Below are 20,110 nucleotides of genomic sequence, written 5' to 3' on the forward strand. Positions count from 1 at the left end.
TATCAAGCCATTAATTATAGCGGGGGGAAAAATGAATACATGAATTACTGCCTGTTATGTTTCTACCCAAACACTCATTAAAGCATTTCTTTATCCATTGGCCTCTATTTGAGATTAAGGTTAATGAAAGAAATTTGTTTTTGTTGTAAGCTGACAGACAGACTAAGTAATCATTTGGCTTCTGAATATGCTCATATAGTAAGCTAGCTTATATGAGGATTTTTGTAAGCTCCGGTATTGTGGAAAGTAGCCTGTTGTAGAAAAATGTAATGACAAGCCTTGGAGCATCACTATGCATTATAAAGGTCATGTAGCTAGCACCTATACGGCTTCTAGAATAACACGATTAATATGGGAATCATTGGTCTTGGAGAATGATATAGTATGCTATATAGGGTGTTTGTCCATATAATATAATGTATAGTGTATTTTGTAGGGTAGTAGACAAGTGTGTAGTGTATGTATGCGTTATATATACAAAGGTTGTGCCCAGCTCAGCCATACACAAATGCACACGTTACACAAGGTGCAACTTGAGATGTCTGGTACATCTTGACAGAAATGTTTTAGAAATGCCTTTTCTACAGCAGCGGTACAAGCTGCCCACTGATGTTTTACCCAGTCTGTACATCCATATGGATGCTTTAATTTAATTAATTTCTCTCACAGTGCTGTAAAACACTGGGAGGGTCAATGTCATGGAAAGATCCTGGGGAATAGTATTGTATCTAAAAGCACTGGAGCAGTCAGGAGACTAGCCTCAGGGATAGTATTGTATATAAAAGCACTAGAGCAGTCAGGAGACTAGCCTCAGGGATAGTATTGTATCTAAAAGCACTGGAGCAGTCAGGGGACTAGCCTCAGGGATAGTATTGTATCTAAAAGCACTGGAGCAGTCAGGGGACTAGCCTCAGGGATAGTATTGTATCTAAAAGCACTGGAGCAGTCAGGGGACTAGCCTCAGGGATAGTATTGTATCTAAAAGCACTGGAGCAGTCAGGGGACTAGCCTCAGGGATAGTAATGTATCTAAAAGCACTGGAACAGTCAGGGGACTAGCCTCAGGAATAGTATTGTATCTAAAAGCACTGGAGCAGTCAGGGACTAGCCTCAGGGATAGTATTGTATCTAAAAGCACTGGAGCAGTCAGGGGACTAGCCTCAGGGATAGTATTGTATCTAAAAGCACTGGAGCAGTCAGGGGACTAGCCTCAGGGATAGTATTGTATCTAAAAGCACTGGAGCAGTCAGGGGACTAGCCTCAGGGATAGTATTGTATCTAAAAGCACTGGAGCAGTCAGGGGACTAGCCTCAGGGATAGTATTGTATCTAAAAGCACTGGAGCAGTCAGGGGACTAGCCTCAGGGATAGTATTGTATCTAAAAGCACTGGAGCAGTCAGGGGACTAGCCTCAGGGATAGTATTGTATCTAAAAGCACTGGAGCAGTCAGGGGACTAGCCTCAGGGATAGTATTGTATCTAAAAGCACTGGAGCAGTCAGGGGACTAGCCTCAGGGATAGTATTGTATCTAAAAGCACTGGAGCAGTCAGGGGACTAGCCTCAGGGATAGTATTGTATCTAAAAGCACTGGAGCAGTCAGGGGACTAGCCTCAGGGATAGTATTGTATCTAAAAGCACTGGAGCAGTCAGGGGACTAGCCTCAGGGATAGTATTGTATCTAAAAGCACTGGAGCAGTCAGGGGACTAGCCTCAGGGATAGTATTGTATCTAAAAGCACTGGAGCAGTCAGGGGACTAGCCTCAGGGATAGTATTGTATCTAAAAGCACTGGAGCAGTCAGGGGACTAGCCTCAGGGATAGTATTGTATCTAAAAGCACTGGAGCAGTCAGGGGACTAGCCTCAGGGATAGTATTGTATCTAAAAGCACTGGAGCAGTCAGGGGACTAGCCTCAGGGATAGTATTGTATCTAAAAGCACTGGAGCAGTCAGGGGACTAGCCTCAGGGATAGTATTGTATCTAAAAGCACTGGAGCAGTCAGGGGACTAGCCTCAGGGATAGTATTGTATCTAAAAGCACTGGAGCAGTCAGGGGACTAGCCTCAGGGATAGTATTGTATCTAAAAGCACTGGAGCAGTCAGGGGACTAGCCTCAGGGATAGTATTGTATCTAAAAGCACTGGAGCAGTCAGGGGACTAGCCTCAGGGATAGTATTGTATCTAAAAGCACTGGAGCAGTCAGGGGACTAGCCTCAGGGATAGTATTGTATCTAAAAGCACTGGAGCAGTCAGGGGACTAGCCTCAGGGATAGTATTGTATCTAAAAGCACTAGAGCAGTCAGGGGACTAGCACTCAGGGACTAGCATTGTATCTAAAAGCACTGGAGCAGTCAGGGGACTAGCCTCAGGGATAGTATTGTATCTAAAAGCACTGGAGCAGTCAGGGGACTAGCCTCAGGGATAGTATTGTATCTAAAAGCACTGGAGCAGTCAGGGGACTAGCCTCAGGGATAGTATTGTATCTAAAAGCACTGGAGCAGTCAGGGGACTAGCCTCAGGGATAGTATTGTATCTAAAAGCACTGGAGCAGTCAGGGGACTAGCCTCAGGGATAGTATTGTATCTAAAAGCACTGGAGCAGTCAGGGGACTAGCCTCAGGGATAGTATTGTATCTAAAAGCACTGGAGCAGTCAGGGGACTAGCCTCAGGGATAGTATTGTATCTAAAAGCACTGGAGCAGTCAGGGGACTAGCCTCAGGGATAGTATTGTATCTAAAAGCACTGGAGCAGTCAGGGGACTAGCCTCAGGGATAGTATTGTATCTAAAAGCACTGGAGCAGTCAGGGGACTAGCCTCAGGGATAGTATTGTATCTAAAAGCACTGGAGCAGTCAGGGGACTAGCCTCAGGGATAGTATTGTATCTAAAAGCACTGGAGCAGTCAGGGGACTAGCCTCAGGGATAGTATTGTATCTAAAAGCACTGGAGCAGTCAGGGGACTAGCCTCAGGGATAGTATTGTATCTAAAAGCACTGGAGCAGTCAGGGGACTAGCCTCAGGGATAGTATTGTATCTAAAAGCACTGGAGCAGTCAGGGGACTAGCCTCAGGGATAGTATTGTATCTAAAAGCACTGGAGCAGTCAGGGGACTAGCCTCAGGGATAGTATTGTATCTAAAAGCACTGGAGCAGTCAGGGGACTAGCCTCAGGGATAGTATTGTATCTAAAAGCACTGGAGCAGTCAGGGGACTAGCCTCAGGGATAGTATTGTATCTAAAAGCACTGGAGCAGTCAGGGGACTAGCCTCAGGGATAGTATTGTATCTAAAAGCACTAGAGCAGTCAGGGGACTAGCCTCAGGGATAGTATTGTATCTAAAAGCACTGGAGCAGTCAGGAGACTAGCCTCAGGGATAGTATTGTATCTAAAAGCACTGGAGCAGTCAGGGGACTAGCCTCAGGGATAGTATTGTATCTAAAAGCACTGGAGCAGTCAGGGACTAGCCTCAGGGATAGTATTGTATCTAAAAGCACTGGAGCAGTCAGGGGACTAGCCTCAGGGATAGTATTGTATCTAAAAGCACTGGAGCAGTCAGGGGACTAGCCTCAGGGATAGTATTGTATCTAAAAGCACTGGAGCAGTCAGGGGACTAGCCTCAGGGATAGTATTGTATCTAAAAGCACTGGAGCAGTCAGGGGACTAGCCTCAGGGATAGTATTGTATCTAAAAGCACTGGAGCAGTCAGGGGACTAGCCTCAGGGATAGTATTGTATCTAAAAGCACTGGAGCAGTCAGGGGACTAGCCTCAGGGATAGTATTGTATCTAAAAGCACTGGAGCAGTCAGGGGACTAGCCTCAGGGATAGTATTGTATCTAAAAGCACTGGAGCAGTCAGGGGACTAGCCTCAGGGATAGTATTGTATCTAAAAGCACTGGAGCAGTCAGGGGACTAGCCTCAGGGATAGTATTGTATCTAAAAGCACTGGAGCAGTCAGGGGACTAGCCTCAGGGATAGTATTGTATATAAAAGCACTGGAGCAGTCAGGAGACTAGCCTCAGGGATAGTATTGTATCTAAAAGCACTGGAGCAGTCAGGGGACTAGCCTCAGGGATAGTATTGTATCTAAAAGCACTGGAGCAGTCAGGGGACTAGCCTCAGGGATAGTATTGTATCTAAAAGCACTGGAGCAGTCAGGATAGCCTCAGGGATTGTATCTAAAAGCACTGGAGCAGTCAGGGGACTAGCCTCAGGGATAGTATTGTATCTAAAAGCACTGGAGCAGTCAGGGGACTAGCCTCAGGGATAGTATTGTATCTAAAAGCACTGGAGCAGGGACAGTATTGTATCTAAAAGCACTGGAGCAGTCAGCCTCAGGGATAGTATTGTATCTAAAAGCACTCAGTCAGGGGACTAGCCTCAGGGATAGTATTGTATCTAAAAGCACTGGAGCAGTCAGGGGACTAGCCTCAGGGATAGTATTGTATCTAAAAGCACTGGAGCAGTCAGGGGACTAGCCTCAGGGATAGTATTGTATCTAAAAGCACTGGAGCAGTCAGGGGACTAGCCTCAGGGATAGTATTGTATCTAAAAGCACTGGAGCAGTCAGGGGACTAGCCTCACTCTAAAAGCACTCAGTCAGGACTAGCCTCATTGTATCTAAAAGCACTGGAGCAGTCAGGGGACTAGCCTCAGGGATAGTATTGTATCTAAAAGCACTGGAGCAGTCAGGGGACTAGCCTCAGGGATAGTATTGTATCTAAAAGCACTGGAGCAGTCAGGGGACTAGCCTCAGGGATAGTATTGTATCTAAAAGCACTGGAGCAGTCAGGGGACTAGCCTCAGGGATAGTATTGTATCTAAAAGCACTGGAGCAGTCAGGGGACTAGCCTCAGGGATAGTATTGTATCTAAAAGCACTGGAGCAGTCAGGGGACTAGCCTCAGGGATAGTATTGTATCTAAAAGCACTGGAGCAGTCAGGGGACTAGCCTCAGGGATAGTATTGTATCTAAAAGCACTGGAGCAGTCAGGGGACTAGCCTCAGGGATAGTATTGTATCTAAAAGCACTGGAGCAGTCAGGGGACTAGCCTCAGGGATAGTATTGTATCTAAAAGCACTGGAGCAGTCAGGGGACTAGCCTCAGGGATAGTATTGTATCTAAAAGCACTGGAGCAGTCAGGGGACTAGCCTCAGGGATAGTATTGTATCTAAAAGCACTGGAGCAGTCAGGGGACTAGCCTCAGGGATAGTATTGTATCTAAAAGCACTGGAGCAGTCAGGGGACTAGCCTCAGGGATAGTATTGTATCTAAAAGCACTGGAGCAGTCAGGAGACTAGCCTCAGGGATAGTATTGTATCTAAAAGCACTGGAGCAGTCAGGGGACTAGCCTCAGGGATAGTATTGTATCTAAAAGCACTGGAGTCAGGGGACAGTCACTGGGGAGTATTGTATCAGTCAGTCAGGGACTAGCCTCAGGGATAGTATTGTATCTAAAAGCACTGGAGCAGTCAGGGGACTAGCCTCAGGGATAGTATTGTATCTAAAAGCACTGGAGCAGTCAGGGGACTAGCCTCAGGGATAGTATTGTATCTAAAAGCACTGGAGCAGTCAGGGGACTAGCCTCAGGGATAGTATTGTATCTAAAAGCACTGGAGCAGTCAGGGGACTAGCCTCAGGGATAGTATTGTATCTAAAAGCACTGGAGCAGTCAGGAGACTAGCCTCAGGGATAGTATTGTATCTAAAAGCACTGGAGCAGTCAGGGGACTAGCCTCAGGGATAGTATTGTATCTAAAAGCACTGGAGCAGTCAGGGGACTAGCCTCAGGGATAGTATTGTATCTAAAAGCACTGGAGCAGTCAGGAGACTAGCCTCAGGGATAGTATTGTATCTAAAAGCACTGGAGCAGTCAGGGGACTAGCCTCAGGGATAGTATTGTATCTAAAAGCACTGGAGCAGTCAGGGGACTAGCCTCAGGGATAGTATTGTATCTAAAAGCACTGGAGCAGTCAGGGGACTAGCCTCAGGGATAGTATTGTATCTAAAAGCACTGGAGCAGTCAGGGGACTAGCCTCAGGGATAGTATTGTATCTAAAAGCACTGGAGCAGTCAGGGGACTAGCCTCAGGGATAGTATTGTATCTAAAAGCACTGGAGCAGTCAGGGGACTAGCCTCAGGGATAGTATTGTATCTAAAAGCACTGGAGCAGTCAGGGGACTAGCCTCAGGGATAGTATTGTATCTAAAAGCACTGGAGCAGTCAGGGGACTAGCCTCAGGGATAGTATTGTATCTAAAAGCACTGGAGCAGTCAGGGGACTAGCCTCAGGGATAGTATTGTATCTAAAAGCACTGGAGCAGTCAGGGGACTAGCCTCAGGGATAGTATTGTATCTAAAAGCACTGGAGCAGTCAGGGGACTAGCCTCAGGGATAGTATTGTATCTAAAAGCACTGGAGCAGTCAGGGGACTAGCCTCAGGGATAGTATTGTATCTAAAAGCACTGGAGCAGTCAGGGGACTAGCCTCAGGGATAGTATTGTATCTAAAAGCACTGGAGCAGTCAGGGGACTAGCCTCAGGGATAGTATTGTATCTAAAAGCACTGGAGCAGTCAGGGGACTAGCCTCAGGGATAGTATTGTATCTAAAAGCACTGGAGCAGTCAGGGGACTAGCCTCAGGGATAGTATTGTATCTAAAAGCACTGGAGCAGTCAGGGGACTAGCCTCAGGGATAGTATTGTATCTAAAAGCACTGGAGCAGTCAGGGGACTAGCCTCAGGGATAGTATTGTATCTAAAAGCACTGGAGCAGTCAGGGGACTAGCCTCAGGGATAGTATTGTATCTAAAAGCACTGGAGCAGTCAGGGGACTAGCCTCAGGGATAGTATTGTATCTAAAAGCACTGGAGCAGTCAGGGGACTAGCCTCAGGGATAGTATTGTATCTAAAAGCACTGGAGCAGTCAGGGGACTAGCCTCAGGGATAGTATTGTATCTAAAAGCACTGGAGCAGTCAGGGGACTAGCCTCAGGGATAGTATTGTATCTAAAAGCACTGGAGCAGTCAGGGGACTAGCCTCAGGGATAGTATTGTATCTAAAAGCACTGGAGCAGTCAGGGGACTAGCCTCAGGGATAGTATTGTATCTAAAAGCACTGGAGCAGTCAGGGGACTAGCCTCAGAGATAATATTGTATCTAAAAGCACTGGAGCAGTCAGGAGACTAGCCTGAGGGATAGTATTGTATCTAAAAGCACTGGAGCAGTCAGGGGACTAGCATCAGGGATAGCATTGTATATAAAAGCACTGGAGCAGTCAGGGGACTAGCCTCAGGGATAGTATTGTATCTAAAAGCACTGGAGCAGTCAGGAGACTAGCCTCAGGGATAGTATTGTATATAAAAGCACTGGAGCAGTCAGGAGACTAGCCTCAGGGATAGTATTGTATATAAAAGCACTGGAGCAGTCAGGGGACTAGCCTCAGGGATAGTATTGTATCTAAAAGCACTGGAGCAGTCAGGGGACTAGCAGGGGATAGCATTGTATCTAGCACTCAGTCAGGGGACTAGCCTCAGGGATGTATTGTATCTAAAAGCACTGGAGCAGTCAGGGGACTAGCCTCAGGGATAGTATTGTATCTAAAAGCACTGGAGCAGTCAGGGGACTAGCCTCAGGGATAGTATTGTATCTAAAAGCACTGGAGCAGTCAGGGGACTAGCCTCAGGGATAGTATTGTATCTAAAAGCACTGGAGCAGTCAGGGGACTAGCCTCAGGGATAGTATTGTATCTAAAAGCACTGGAGCAGTCAGGGGACTAGCCTCAGGGATAGTATTGTATCTAAAAGCACTGGAGCAGTCAGGGGACTAGCCTCAGGGATAGTATTGTATCTAAAAGCACTGGAGCAGTCAGGGGACTAGCCTCAGGGATAGTATTGTATCTAAAAGCACTGGAGCAGTCAGGGGACTAGCCTCAGGGATAGTATTGTATCTAAAAGCACTGGAGCAGTCAGGGGACTAGCCTCAGGGATAGTATTGTATCTAAAAGCACTGGAGCAGTCAGGGGACTAGCCTCAGGGATAGTATTGTATCTAAAAGCACTGGAGCAGTCAGGAGACTAGCCTCAGGGATAGTATTGTATCTAAAAGCACTGGAGCAGTCAGGAGACTAGCCTCAGGGATAGTATTGTATCTAAAAGCACTGGAGCAGTCAGGAGACTAGCCTCAGGGATAGTATTGTATCTAAAAGCACTGGAGCAGTCAGGGGACTAGCCTCAGAGATAGTAATGTATCTAAAAGCACTGGAACAGTCAGGGGACTAGCCTCAGGAATAGTATTGTATCTAAAAGCACTGGAGCAGTCAGGAGACTAGCCTCAGGGATAGTATTGTATATAAAAGCACTGGAGCAGTCAGGAGACTAGCCTCAGGGATAGTATTGTATCTAAAAGCACTGGAGCAGTCAGGGGACTAGCCTCAGGGATAGTATTGTATCTAAAAGCACTGGAGCAGTCAGGGGACTAGCCTCAGGGATAGTATTGTATCTAAAAGCACTGGAGCAGTCAGGGGACTAGCCTCAGGGATAGTATTGTATCTAAAAGCACTGGAGCAGTCAGGGGACTAGCCTCAGGGATAGTATTGTATCTAAAAGCACTGGAGCAGTCAGGGGACTAGCCTCAGGGATAGTATTGTATCTAAAAGCACTGGAGCAGTCAGGGGACTAGCCTCAGGGATAGTATTGTATCTAAAAGCACTGGAGCAGTCAGGGGACTAGCCTCAGGGATAGTATTGTATCTAAAAGCACTGGAGCAGTCAGGGGACTAGCCTCAGGGATAGTATTGTATCTAAAAGCACTGGAGCAGTCAGGGGACTAGCCTCAGGGATAGTATTGTATCTAAAAGCACTGGAGCAGTCAGGGGACTAGCCTCAGGGATAGTATTGTATCTAAAAGCACTGGAGCAGTCAGGGGACTAGCCTCAGGGACAGTATTGTATCTAAACGCCTGGAGCAGTCAGGGACTAGCCTCAGGGATAGTATTGTATCTAAAAGCACTGGAGCAGTCAGGGGACTAGCCTCAGGGATAGTATTGTATCTAAAAGCACTGGAGCAGTCAGGGGACTAGCCTCAGGGACAGTATTGTATCTAAAAGCACTGGAGCAGTCAGGGGACTAGCCTCAGGGATAGTATTGTATCTAAAAGCACTGGAGCAGTCAGGGGACTAGCCTCAGGGATAGTATTGTATCTAAAAGCACTGGAGCAGTCAGGGGACTAGCCTCAGGGATAGTATTGTATCTAAAAGCACTGGAGCAGTCAGGGGACTAGCCTCAGGGATAGTATTGTATCTAAAAGCACTGGAGCAGTCAGGGGACTAGCCTCAGGGATAGTATTGTATCTAAAAGCACTGGAGCAGTCAGGGGACTAGCCTCAGGGATAGTATTGTATCTAAAAGCACTGGAGCAGTCAGGGGACTAGCCTCAGGGATAGTATTGTATCTGAAAGCACTGGACAGTCAGGAGACTAGCCTCAGGGACAGTATTGTATCTTAACGCCTGGAGCAGTCAGGGGACTAGCCTCAGGGATAGTATTGTATCTAAAAGCACTGGAGCAGTCAGGGGACTAGCCTCAGGGATAGTATTGTATCTAAAAGCACTGGAGCAGTCAGGGGACTAGCCTCAGGGATAGTATTGTATCTAAAAGCACTGGAGCAGTCAGGGGACTAGCCTCAGGGATAGTATTGTATCTAAAAGCACTGGAGCAGTCAGGGGACTAGCATCAGGGATAGCATTGTATCTGAAAGCACTGGACAGTCAGGAGACTAGCCTCAGGGACAGTATTGTATCTTAACGCCTGGAGCAGTCAGGGGACTAGCCTCAGGGATAGTATTGTATCTTAACGCCTGGAGCAGTCAGGGGACTAGCCTCAGGGATAGTATTGTATCTAAAAGCACTGGAGCAGTCAGGGGACTAGCCTCAGGGACAATATTGTATCTAAAAGCACTGGAGCAGTCAGGGGACTAGCCTTCGGGATAGTATTGTATCTAAAAGCACTGGAGCAGTCAGGGGACTAGCCTCCGGGATAGTATTGTATCTAAAAGCACTGGAGCAGTCAGGGGACTTGCCTCAGGGATCGTATTGTATCTAAAAGCACTGGAGCAGTCAGGGGACTAGCCTCAGGGATAGTATTGTATCTAAAAGCACTGGAGCAGTCAGGAGACTGGCCTCAGCGGGCCACACATAGTGGCATTGGGTGTAGTCTGAAAATAGCAGAATTTCATAATTGGACTAATACCTGACTGGTAGTCGGTAAAACGCAGCTAACATTGGAAATGTGCTGACTGGATTTTTGTGAAAAAAAAAACCACTGAGGAGTTATGTATAATTATGAGGCACAAGTTAAGTCAGTATCCTTTTCCTAGCAGTCCCTTTCATAGCACAGTACGTTGCTGACTGACTCAGGATAAATTGCAATTGTGACCTTGAGACCCTTTTGACAAGCACAGCATTCTTCTACAACTTTGAGACCCTCCTCCCCCCTGAATCAGCAGCTTGTTTCCCTTCTCCCAGATCAAAGCAAGAGCTTGTCATGCGACACATTGTTGAAAAGGAGCGCAGTAATCGCGTTTGAACGGCTGGTTTCCCATTGCCAGGCAGAGCCAAGCTCAATGTGCTCATGGCTGGGGGTGCTGTGGAAAGGATATAACAGGCTGAATGCAGTCACTCTAGTGTTGAGAGAAATAGAATTGGACATGCAAAAAGAAAAAGTGCTGAATGAATGTGTTGAGAATTATAGTCTGGATGTGCTGCTCCTTAAGCTAACATAACAGAAGCCATTAAAAGACTCCCTTCCCTATCTTTTTGGTCAGATAATACATTATTCTAACTGCCAATTTGTATGCAAATAGAGAAGCCACAGTGTCATTCCTAAATGGCACGGAGCAGAACCTGTTAATCTGTGCCCAGCGCTGATAAGCAACTTGGCTTTTGTTACTTTTATCTTTTTCTAAATGATTTTGGTTTTTCTTTTCTTATTACTTTTCCTCGAAGGCTTTAAAGCATTGGACAATGCGATGTACAAAGACCTGTTATTTTTCTCCCCAATTTAGTAGTGTCCAATTATTTTTTAGCTTAGCCCACTTCTACCACCCCTGCGCTGACTTGGGAGGGCCGATGACGAACACACGCTGTCCTCCGAAGCGTGTGTCGTTAGCCTCCCACTTCTTAACACACTGCAGACTCACCTTGCAGCCACCCAGAGCTACAGTGTCGGAGGACAATGCAGCCCTGGGCAGCTTACAGGCAAACTTACAGACCACAGGGGTCACTGGTGTGCGGTGAGCCGAGGACACCCTGGCCGACCTAACCTCCCCCTACCTCGGGCGGCGCTCAGCCAATTGAACGCTGCCCCTGGGAGCTCCCGTCCTCAGTCAGCAAAGAAATAGCCTGAACTGGCGCATCCTGCACAGGGCTTTTACTGGATGTGCCACTCAGGAGCCCCCTTAAATATGATCTTTGACCGGAGTACAGTAAATAGGCAGTAATAAAACGTAAAAAAGTTTACAAACAAGAGGAGGCTATTTGGCCAGTCTTGCTCGTTTGGTTGTTAGTAGCTTATTGATCCCAGAATCTCATCAAGCAGCTTCTTGAAAGATCCCAGGGTGTCGGCTTCAACAACATTACTGGGGAGTTGGTTTCAATAAAAGCGCCTCCTATTTTCTGTTCTGAATGCCCCTTTATCTAATCTCCATTTATGACACCTTTTAATCTCCTTGTTTCTTTTTTCATGTCGAAAAAGTCCCTCAGGTCGACACTGTCAATGCCTTTTAGGAATTTGAATGCTTGAATCAGATCACTGTGTAGTCTTCTTTGTTCAGAACTGAATAGATTCAATTCTTTTAGCCTGTCTGCATATGACATGCCTTTTAAACCCGGAATAATTCTGGTCACTCAATTCTTTGCACTCTTTCTAGAGCAGCAATATCCTTTTTGTAGCGAGGTGACCAGAACTGAACACAATATTCTAGATGAAGTCTTCCTAATGCATTGTAATGTTTTAACATTGCTTCCCTTGATTTAAATTCAACACTTTTCACTATATATCTGAGCATTTTGTTGGACATTGTCATAGCACATTGTCTAGATGAAGACATTTCTGAGTCAACAAAAACAAAATTTCAGTATCTCCCATATGGTGTTCATAATGGACATTTTTATTGCCTGCATGCAGTGCCTTACACTTTTCTTTACTAAATGTAATATGACATGTGTCTGCCCAGTTCTGAATGATGTCTAGATAATTTTGAATGACCTTTGCTTACTATACATTAATCTAAGTCATTAATGTAGATTAGGAAGAGCAGAGGACCTATTACTGATCCCTGTGGTACTCCACTGGTTACCTCCCTCCATTTTGAGTTTTTTTCCTCTAATCAGTACTTTCTGTTTTCTACATGTTAACCACTCCCTAATCCATGTGAATGCATTTCCTTGAATCCAAACTGCATTCAGCTTGATAATTAATCTTTTATTCTGGACTTTGTCAAAAGCTTTTTTGAAATCTAAATAAACCATGTCATACGCTTTGCAATTATTCCTTGTCGATGTTGCATCCTCAAAAAAATCAAGCAGGTTAGTTGATCTCCTTTTCCTAAAACCATGCTGACTGTCTCCCAGGATACTGTTACCATATAGGTAACGTTCCATTTTGGATCTTGTTATAGTTTACATATAATAGAAGACAGGCTTATTGGTCTGTAGTTACATGGTTCGGTTTTGTCTCCCTTTTTGTGGATCGGTATTATGTTTGCAATTCTCCAGTCTATCGGCACAACCCCTGTCTCTCGAGACTGTTGCATGATCTTAGAAAGAGATTGCAGTCACTTCCTTGAACTCCAGAGGGGTGTATCAAATTGTAAAACACTAAAAAGAAAAATGATTAGAATATTTGAACAATTACACTAGCACAAGAAAGTAAATTGCAAAGTTTAACCCAGGGAAAGTTTACCTCCTGGTCAATATATTTTCCTTCTAAACAAAAAGGTTTTGATCTTTCCGCAAAGTTCTCCTCATGGGTCTTTGAGCAATTAGTTATAGGATACCAAAATATACAGTGGTGATTTGGTCAGGATATTCATCTTGGCTTCTTTCGCAGGGACTCAGAGGCGTCGCTTGATCCCGACTCTATCCCTCGATGCAGCCTCACCAGTCCGGAAGCCTGCCAACAGCCCTGGGGTACGCTGGGTAGACGGGCCACTGCGACCTGCACAGAGAGGTTCGACCGAACCCTTTGAGATCAAAGTATATGAAATAGATGACGTGGAACGACTCCAGAAGAGGAGAGGGGCAGGCAACCGGGTGAGAGTCCTGCTTAATAACTAGAGACGCTGTGACTAAGAGACAACCGGGTGAGACGCCTGCTTAATAACTAGAGACGCTGTGACTAAGAGACAACCGGGTGAGACGCCTGCTTAATAACTAGAGACGCTGTGACTAAGAGACAACCGGGTGAGACGCCTGCTTAATAACTAGAGACACTGTGACTAAGAGACAACCGGGTGAGAGGCCTGCTTAATAACTAGAGACGCTGTGACTAAGAGACAACCGGGTGAGACGCCTGCTTAATAACTAGAGACACTGTGACTAAGAGACAACCGGGTGAGAGGCCTGCTTAATAACTAGAGACGCTGTGACTAAGAGACAACCGGGTGAGACGCCTGCTTAATAACTAGAGACACTGTGACTAAGAGACAACCGGGTGAGAGGCCTGCTTAATAACTAGAGACGCTGTGACTAAGAGACAACTGGGTGAGAGGCCTGCTTAATAACTAGAGACTCTGTGACTAAGAGGCTGCCCTTACAAAAATGAGACGTTTAGTACCTTGCTGTTACAGGTTACCCACCTCTTGTGGATATTAATTTATTTATGTATGTTTTCATTTGTATTATCATTGTTGTTGTTATTAGTATTATTATTAATAATATTGTGTTTGTGTGTGAACAGACAAAAGGCGTACGATATTATTTATTACGACAAGCCGGTCTTGTAAAATGTAGTTGGCGTGGATGGGGTTAAATCCTCATCCCGAGTAGCTCGTGGGAATGTGGCTGAGCCTTGATAGGGTAACTGTTTAATAGGTAATCACGGCTCCAGCCACAGAATTAAAGACCCACTCTGGGATCATTGAAAGAGGAGAGTTAAGAGGAACTGAGAGCGAGATAGAATGCCACCAATAAGCGAACCAAGGTACTTGTTTTATAAAAGATAATTTGTTAGTGTTTCTTTTGTGTGTTTTATTTTGATTGTTTTCTTGTATTATTTAATAAAGATACAGCTGCAGCCGTTTTAGCCCCATATCATCTGTGTGTTGTACTGCTTCCTGGGCGTGGACGTCACCCAAGCCATCCTTTGTGTCACTTGTACACAGTGCTTCAAAGTGGTTTTATGTTTGTGGGTGGGTATATTTGTTGCTGTAAATACATGGTTTGTTTTCCACATTATTAGGAGGTGGTATACTTCAGTGCCAAGCTGAAGATTCTGGAGAACAGACAGCAGAGAATCGCTGAGGTTCGAGCCAGATACGACTGGCTTAAGAAGGAACTAGAGGCAACCAAACAGCACCTGATGCTTGAACCTGAGAAATGGACCAGCGAATGTAAGACTTATAGAAGTAAAGTGCGTAACAAATAGAAACAGTGCTGCAAACAAGGGATACTCAGGAGGGATATTAAATGTTCTAAGTCAGTGTCAGGTCATGGTATTATGCAAATATCAGACATTACAGCCTATGGGGTCCCAGGTGTCCACACTCTGCAGATCAACAGGGTGTGTGACCATCATGGACACCAATACAGATCTGGCATTGACTATACACTGGAAATGAGGATCGATGGATATCCCATCGTGTTTGCTGCAGTGCATTGTATCCCTATCTGCGCTGTGGTTGTTCTTGTTTGTTCCCTCTTATTTTTTTATTGGAAATCTCAGAGTTATCTCAGCCAGTCTCTGCCATACCAATACTATATAATGCGCTGTGTTGCACAGTAAATATTGAAGGAGCTGTGGGCTTCAGAAGCAGCAGGGTTTTGAAAGAAAGTGCTCACTATAAAGGCTCCTGAAAGAACTAGCCTGTCCTCTGATAACCCGCTGTCACAGTTCGGCATGTTTCCTTCCGGGATTTATGATCAAGCTGAATACAGAAATAAGACAAAAAAGCAGGAGCTAACTGTTAGATCCACACTTAACACTTCAGCCGTGCAGTGAAATGCCCTCTTTTAATGAAATCAGTCACGTTCTCGCCCCAGTCTGAATGTGGCAGTTCATCATGCTTTACCATGGTTTATCATTCTTCACCATGCTACTCTTGCCTGTGCTCTCACTGCTTCACTGTGCTCTCTACTCTCATTGTTTCACTGTGCTATCTACTCTTTCACTATTTCACTGTGCTCGCTTCTCTTTCACTGCTTCACTGTGCTCTCTACTCTCACTGTGCTCGCTTCTCTTTCACTGCTTCACTGTGCTCTCTACTCTTTCACTGTTTCACTGTGCTCGCTTCTCTTTCACTGTTTCACTGTGCTCTCTACTCTCACTGTTTCACTGTGCTCGCTTCTCTTTCACTGTTTCACTGTGCTCTCTACTCTTTCACTGTTTCACTGTTTCACTGTGCTTGCTTCTCTTTCACTGTTTCACTGTACTCTCTACTCTTTCACTGCTTCACTGTGCTCGCTTCTCTTTCACTGTTTCACTGTGCTCTCTACTCTTTCACTGTTCTCGCTTCTCTTTCACTGTTCTCTCTACTCTTTCACTGTTTCACTGTGCTTGCTTCTCTTTCACTGTGCTCTCTGCTCTTTGCTTGGTTGCAAAGTGAAAAGTATCCTACATAGAGAACCTCATTTTGATTTTCCATTGTGATTCAGTTGATGTGCAGCAGACATTCGAAGTGGATTCCCTGGAGTATCTGGAAGCCCTGGAGTGCGTTACGGAGCGTCTCGAGAGTCGCGTCAACTTTTGCAAGGAACATCTCATGATGATTACGTGCTTCGATGTCACTTCCAGGCGCCAATGAGGGGATGGAAAGCAGGAATGCATAGAGCGAGTACGAAGAGTGGAATTACTGGGACAGAAGAAAGATGTGAGTGAGCTGAGGATGTAGAATCTCTGGCAAGACTGAACTAGTTTTTGAGTTAATTGCATTGTGGATGATGGCCTGCAAATAGAAGCCTCCAAACAAAGAACAAATTAAAATAAGGACTACAAGTGCCTTATCAAGATTTCAATATCCAAACATTTCCGTATTTGTGTGTAGATGGTGCTATCTTAAAAAAAAAAAAAAAAAAAAAAATATTGCGGTTTGTTTCACTTGGTGTTTTATCCTCCTTCTGACTTGCTGTTTCTCAGTAGTTTGTATTTATATTTGTATTGTTATATACTAGTCAGAACACAGTATATTAACTGTTAAGTGCTTTCTTTTTTACATTTTAACTGTTAAAACGCAAGGCCACTCAGAGTCAATGTGCAGTTTCGGAAACTGATCCCCTGCTCTTCAAGGGAAGCAGAATCGGGCTTGATCAGCCATAAAGGAGATAGAGGGATGGAAAAACAAACAAGCGGAGCATTTGACCATCTTATTTTATTGAATTGTTTTATTTTGAAATGAGTTGTGCATTGGAGGAAGAACGAATCAAACTTGAGACTCATGCAATAAGTCAGAACAAGGTCCAGCACTTGGCATGCTGCATGTTTCAGTCAGCATTGACCATCGCAAGCCGACACAAATCTAACAATCGCTGTATATAAATAAAAAACAAAAGATGTTTTAAATTTAAAACAATATTGGTCATTTCAAAATGGGTCTGTATTGGTTCCATCAGTGGTTCCCTTTTTAAAAAGCGGATGAGAGCTTAGGAAAAGGGCAGTTAACTTCATTACCTTTGTCACTGTTTTCAGGACCCCCTTCTTCCCTTTGCAAGTAGCATGCAAAGGCTGACCCTGATTGCTCTGCAGATGCAACACTTAGGGTTTTATTGATCCACAGAGGTACTTTAATCTCCAATCAAACACATATTCTCAAACAAGCCAGTGTAGGTAGTCACTGTATAAACTAGAAGCAAACTGCAGCAACAATTCATGTAAACCCTCCCTTTTCTTTGCAATACAGTTCATTTGAGTTGTGAGATGTACACTTAGCTTACTCAAATGGCTGCTAATTGCACTGAACATTACGCAATGCAACAGTATTTGAAAGGCACATGCATATCCTTCTCTCTTTCCAAAGCAGCATCAGAAAATACATTGGCTTTGTGTGGTCTTACTCAGTGGTGCATACACTTTATTAATACAGTAATCCGTGGCATATCTGACTGCGGTGGGAGTACAGGTGGATATGTGAAAGTGAATCCTGTTTTAAATACCATTATACACAGCTGGAACAATTATTATATTCACACAAGTATTCTTTTGAGAATCTGCTTTTATTAGGGAGCTAAAGCCCTTGTTTAGAAAGATACAGGGTATTAATGCTTGTGACAGAGTAGCTGAGTGGGTGCGTGCAGTCACTGATGAGTGACAGGGAGGAAATCGAGACGGAGGTTGAAGTTCATACGCCTTGCAGGTGAACAGGATTTATTTACATATCAACCCACTGAACAGCTCACATGACACTACCAGCAATGGCAGCACACAGAGCACATACAACACAGTGTACGAAAACTTTGGGAGCTACAATTTCTGAACTAATCTTCTCTGTACAATAATAAACTAACTTTGCTGAAGAGCTTGATCATGGCAGATAAACAGTTAGGGTGGATACACAACGGATTACTGTATTAATATCTGGTTCCTGAGGCAGTTTCAGCGCTACATGTTTATATAATGCTTGTTTTCTATACTAAATCAACCTACCCACAGTCATCCTGTAACAAACCCACCCTGCCCTTATTATAGTAATGTATGAAGTATATCGTTTATTTGTAAGCTCAGGAGAGTTGCTTGTATTTTATAATTTATTTACACATCACGGTTTGCAAAGTGCTCTGCATTGAAAACTGTACAGTTGCCGAGCCCATTTCATATCTATAAATATATATATAAATACAGTATTATTACATTCTGCCACTGAACCCTATTGCAAGATGGCTGATCGACGCTGATCAGTAGACGTCTGGGCTGATTGATTTAGACAGCCTGAACCTGTGAGCTGACATTTGACTTGTAAACCGAATCTTAATACAAATCAACAGCTCTCTTTGCACCACATAGCTATTGTTTTAGTGGCTTCAGAAAGCCTCATAGTGCAGCACCTCCAAACAGGAGAAACAAGGGATGAATTAGCACACCCCAGTCAACTTGTTCAAAGCACAGCAACACCCAGCAGTGATATGGTCTCTTTGGGAACAAGCCCCAAGATGCCTTTGTCTGAGCTGGTTTTTCACTACTGCCAAGTGAAACAACTTTAAACCTAATGATGTTGGAAACACAGGCTACAAAATTAATGGTTTTGATATATCAATTTTATAAATTACATTTTCTGTTCTTGTCCCAATCTATTCTACCTGCAAAATAATGGCGTGCTTCTTCAAAGATTCGGCTTTCTAATACGGTTCATTAATGTTTGCCAGTCACATGATCTTTGAACAAATATGTGTATGATAGTCCATTTATGTAGCCTGTTCTTGTGAATAAACAGTATATTTTACACCCACTCCCATTGTGCCCCTTTGATTGTGATTGTCTGTGATGCGTGCAGAGAAAGGGTCAATGGGAACTTCTCTTGAATTACTTGACTGGCAGAATACATTTCTGGTGTGGCAGAATGAGTTAATGGAAGTCAGAAGCACTGTGCAGGATTTGCTTTTTCTGGGTGTTTTGTTGTTTCAAAATAAACTTATTTTACAAGATTGCGTGTGTGGGAAGTAAATCTTTTCATCTAGGCTGAAGAGCACTTTCACCTTGAGCAGTGTATATATAGCACTGTTGACATAGCTGCTCCAGTGTGGAGTAATGTAGGTGTTCATTTCAAGTTGGATTATGAGGAAACAAGATGAACCTACGTGCAAAAAACATAAAAATAACACGGTCGTGTGGAAAACCGCAATTAGCTCTGTTTGTCTTAGCCAATGCGTTGTCCCTCATTGGCTAAGCCTTTATTTTTACATTATTTCAATATGTAATATGAAGAAATGTTTTATTGACAAAATCCATGTCAGCATTGCCGTTTGAATTCTTAACTCTTTTCCACCCTTATTGAGCCGACATTCGCCCATCGTGGGGCTCGGCTTCACCATGGAGGCGGAGCTATCAAAGGAAGTCATGAGCTGACATTCACCCACCGAGGGGCTCGGCTTCACCATGGAGGCGGAGCTATCAAAGGAAGTCATGAGCTGACATTCACCCATCGTGGGGCTCTGCTTCACCATGGAGGTGGAGCTATCAAAGGAAGTCATGAGCTGACATTCACCCATCGTGGGGCTCGGCTTCACCATGGAGGCGGAGCTATCAAAGGAAGTCTTGAGCTGACATTCACCCACCGAGGGGCTCTGCTTCACCATGGAGGCGGAGCTATCAAAGGAAGTCATGAGCTGACATTCACCCACCGAGGGGCTCGGCTTCACCATGGAGGCGGAGCTATCAAAGGAAGTCATGAGCTGACATTCACCCACCGAGGGGCTCTGCTTCACCATGGAGGCGGAGCTATCAAAGGAAGTTATGATGCATGTGACGCTGTGCATGTACAGCTGGCAGTTGTGGTTGTAACAGTGCTTTCAGAATACAAGAGAAGCCAGGTGACATTTTAATTGGAAGACATTAAAGGCGGGTGACATGGCCACCAGGCAGAAGCTTGCTTGGCATTGAATTTGTATTTGAATTTGACACTGCAGATCACATTTACTGAGATTTAAAACATAAACTCTTGAAGATTGCTTTGCTGAGTCCAATTTGTATGCTTCAGAAATAGCTCTGTAGAAAGGTGGGCAGCCATTTCAGTAAACGCAAGACTCATGCTTATTCCCACAAGGCTGATCTCTCCCCATTTGAGGAATGGCAGTCTGAATACTAAACATGTCTAAATGTTCTGTATTACAAGCCTTTCACATATTTTCATATATTGTAACCCACTTGCTTTAATGCTGTCCTTGAAAATTAATTTAAACTGAAAATAAAGCATGAATACAAGTCCA

At 44.5% G+C, this 20,110-nt stretch overlaps 1 protein-coding gene across 2 annotated transcripts in view; it reads left to right on the forward strand.

Moving 5' to 3' along the window:
• The window catches only part of LOC121317654 (kinesin-like protein KIF26B), a 164,925-nt gene extending 147,342 nt beyond the window's left edge, over positions 1-17,583 (forward strand). For both annotated transcript variants that reach the window (XM_041253820.1, XM_041253821.1), the window contains 3 exons: positions 13,089-13,291; positions 14,439-14,589; positions 15,851-17,583. In XM_041253820.1, coding sequence (XP_041109754.1) covers positions 13,089-13,291; positions 14,439-14,589; positions 15,851-15,999 — 503 coding nt within the window. In that variant the 3' untranslated portion in view covers positions 16,000-17,583. The remainder of the gene's footprint in view (positions 1-13,088; positions 13,292-14,438; positions 14,590-15,850) is intronic.
• The last annotated feature ends 2,527 nt before the right edge of the window (positions 17,584-20,110 follow it).

The sequence above is a fragment of the Polyodon spathula genome, chromosome 6, assembly GCF_017654505.1.
Source record: "Polyodon spathula isolate WHYD16114869_AA chromosome 6, ASM1765450v1, whole genome shotgun sequence".
Classification (NCBI taxonomy): domain Eukaryota; kingdom Metazoa; phylum Chordata; class Actinopteri; order Acipenseriformes; family Polyodontidae; genus Polyodon; species Polyodon spathula.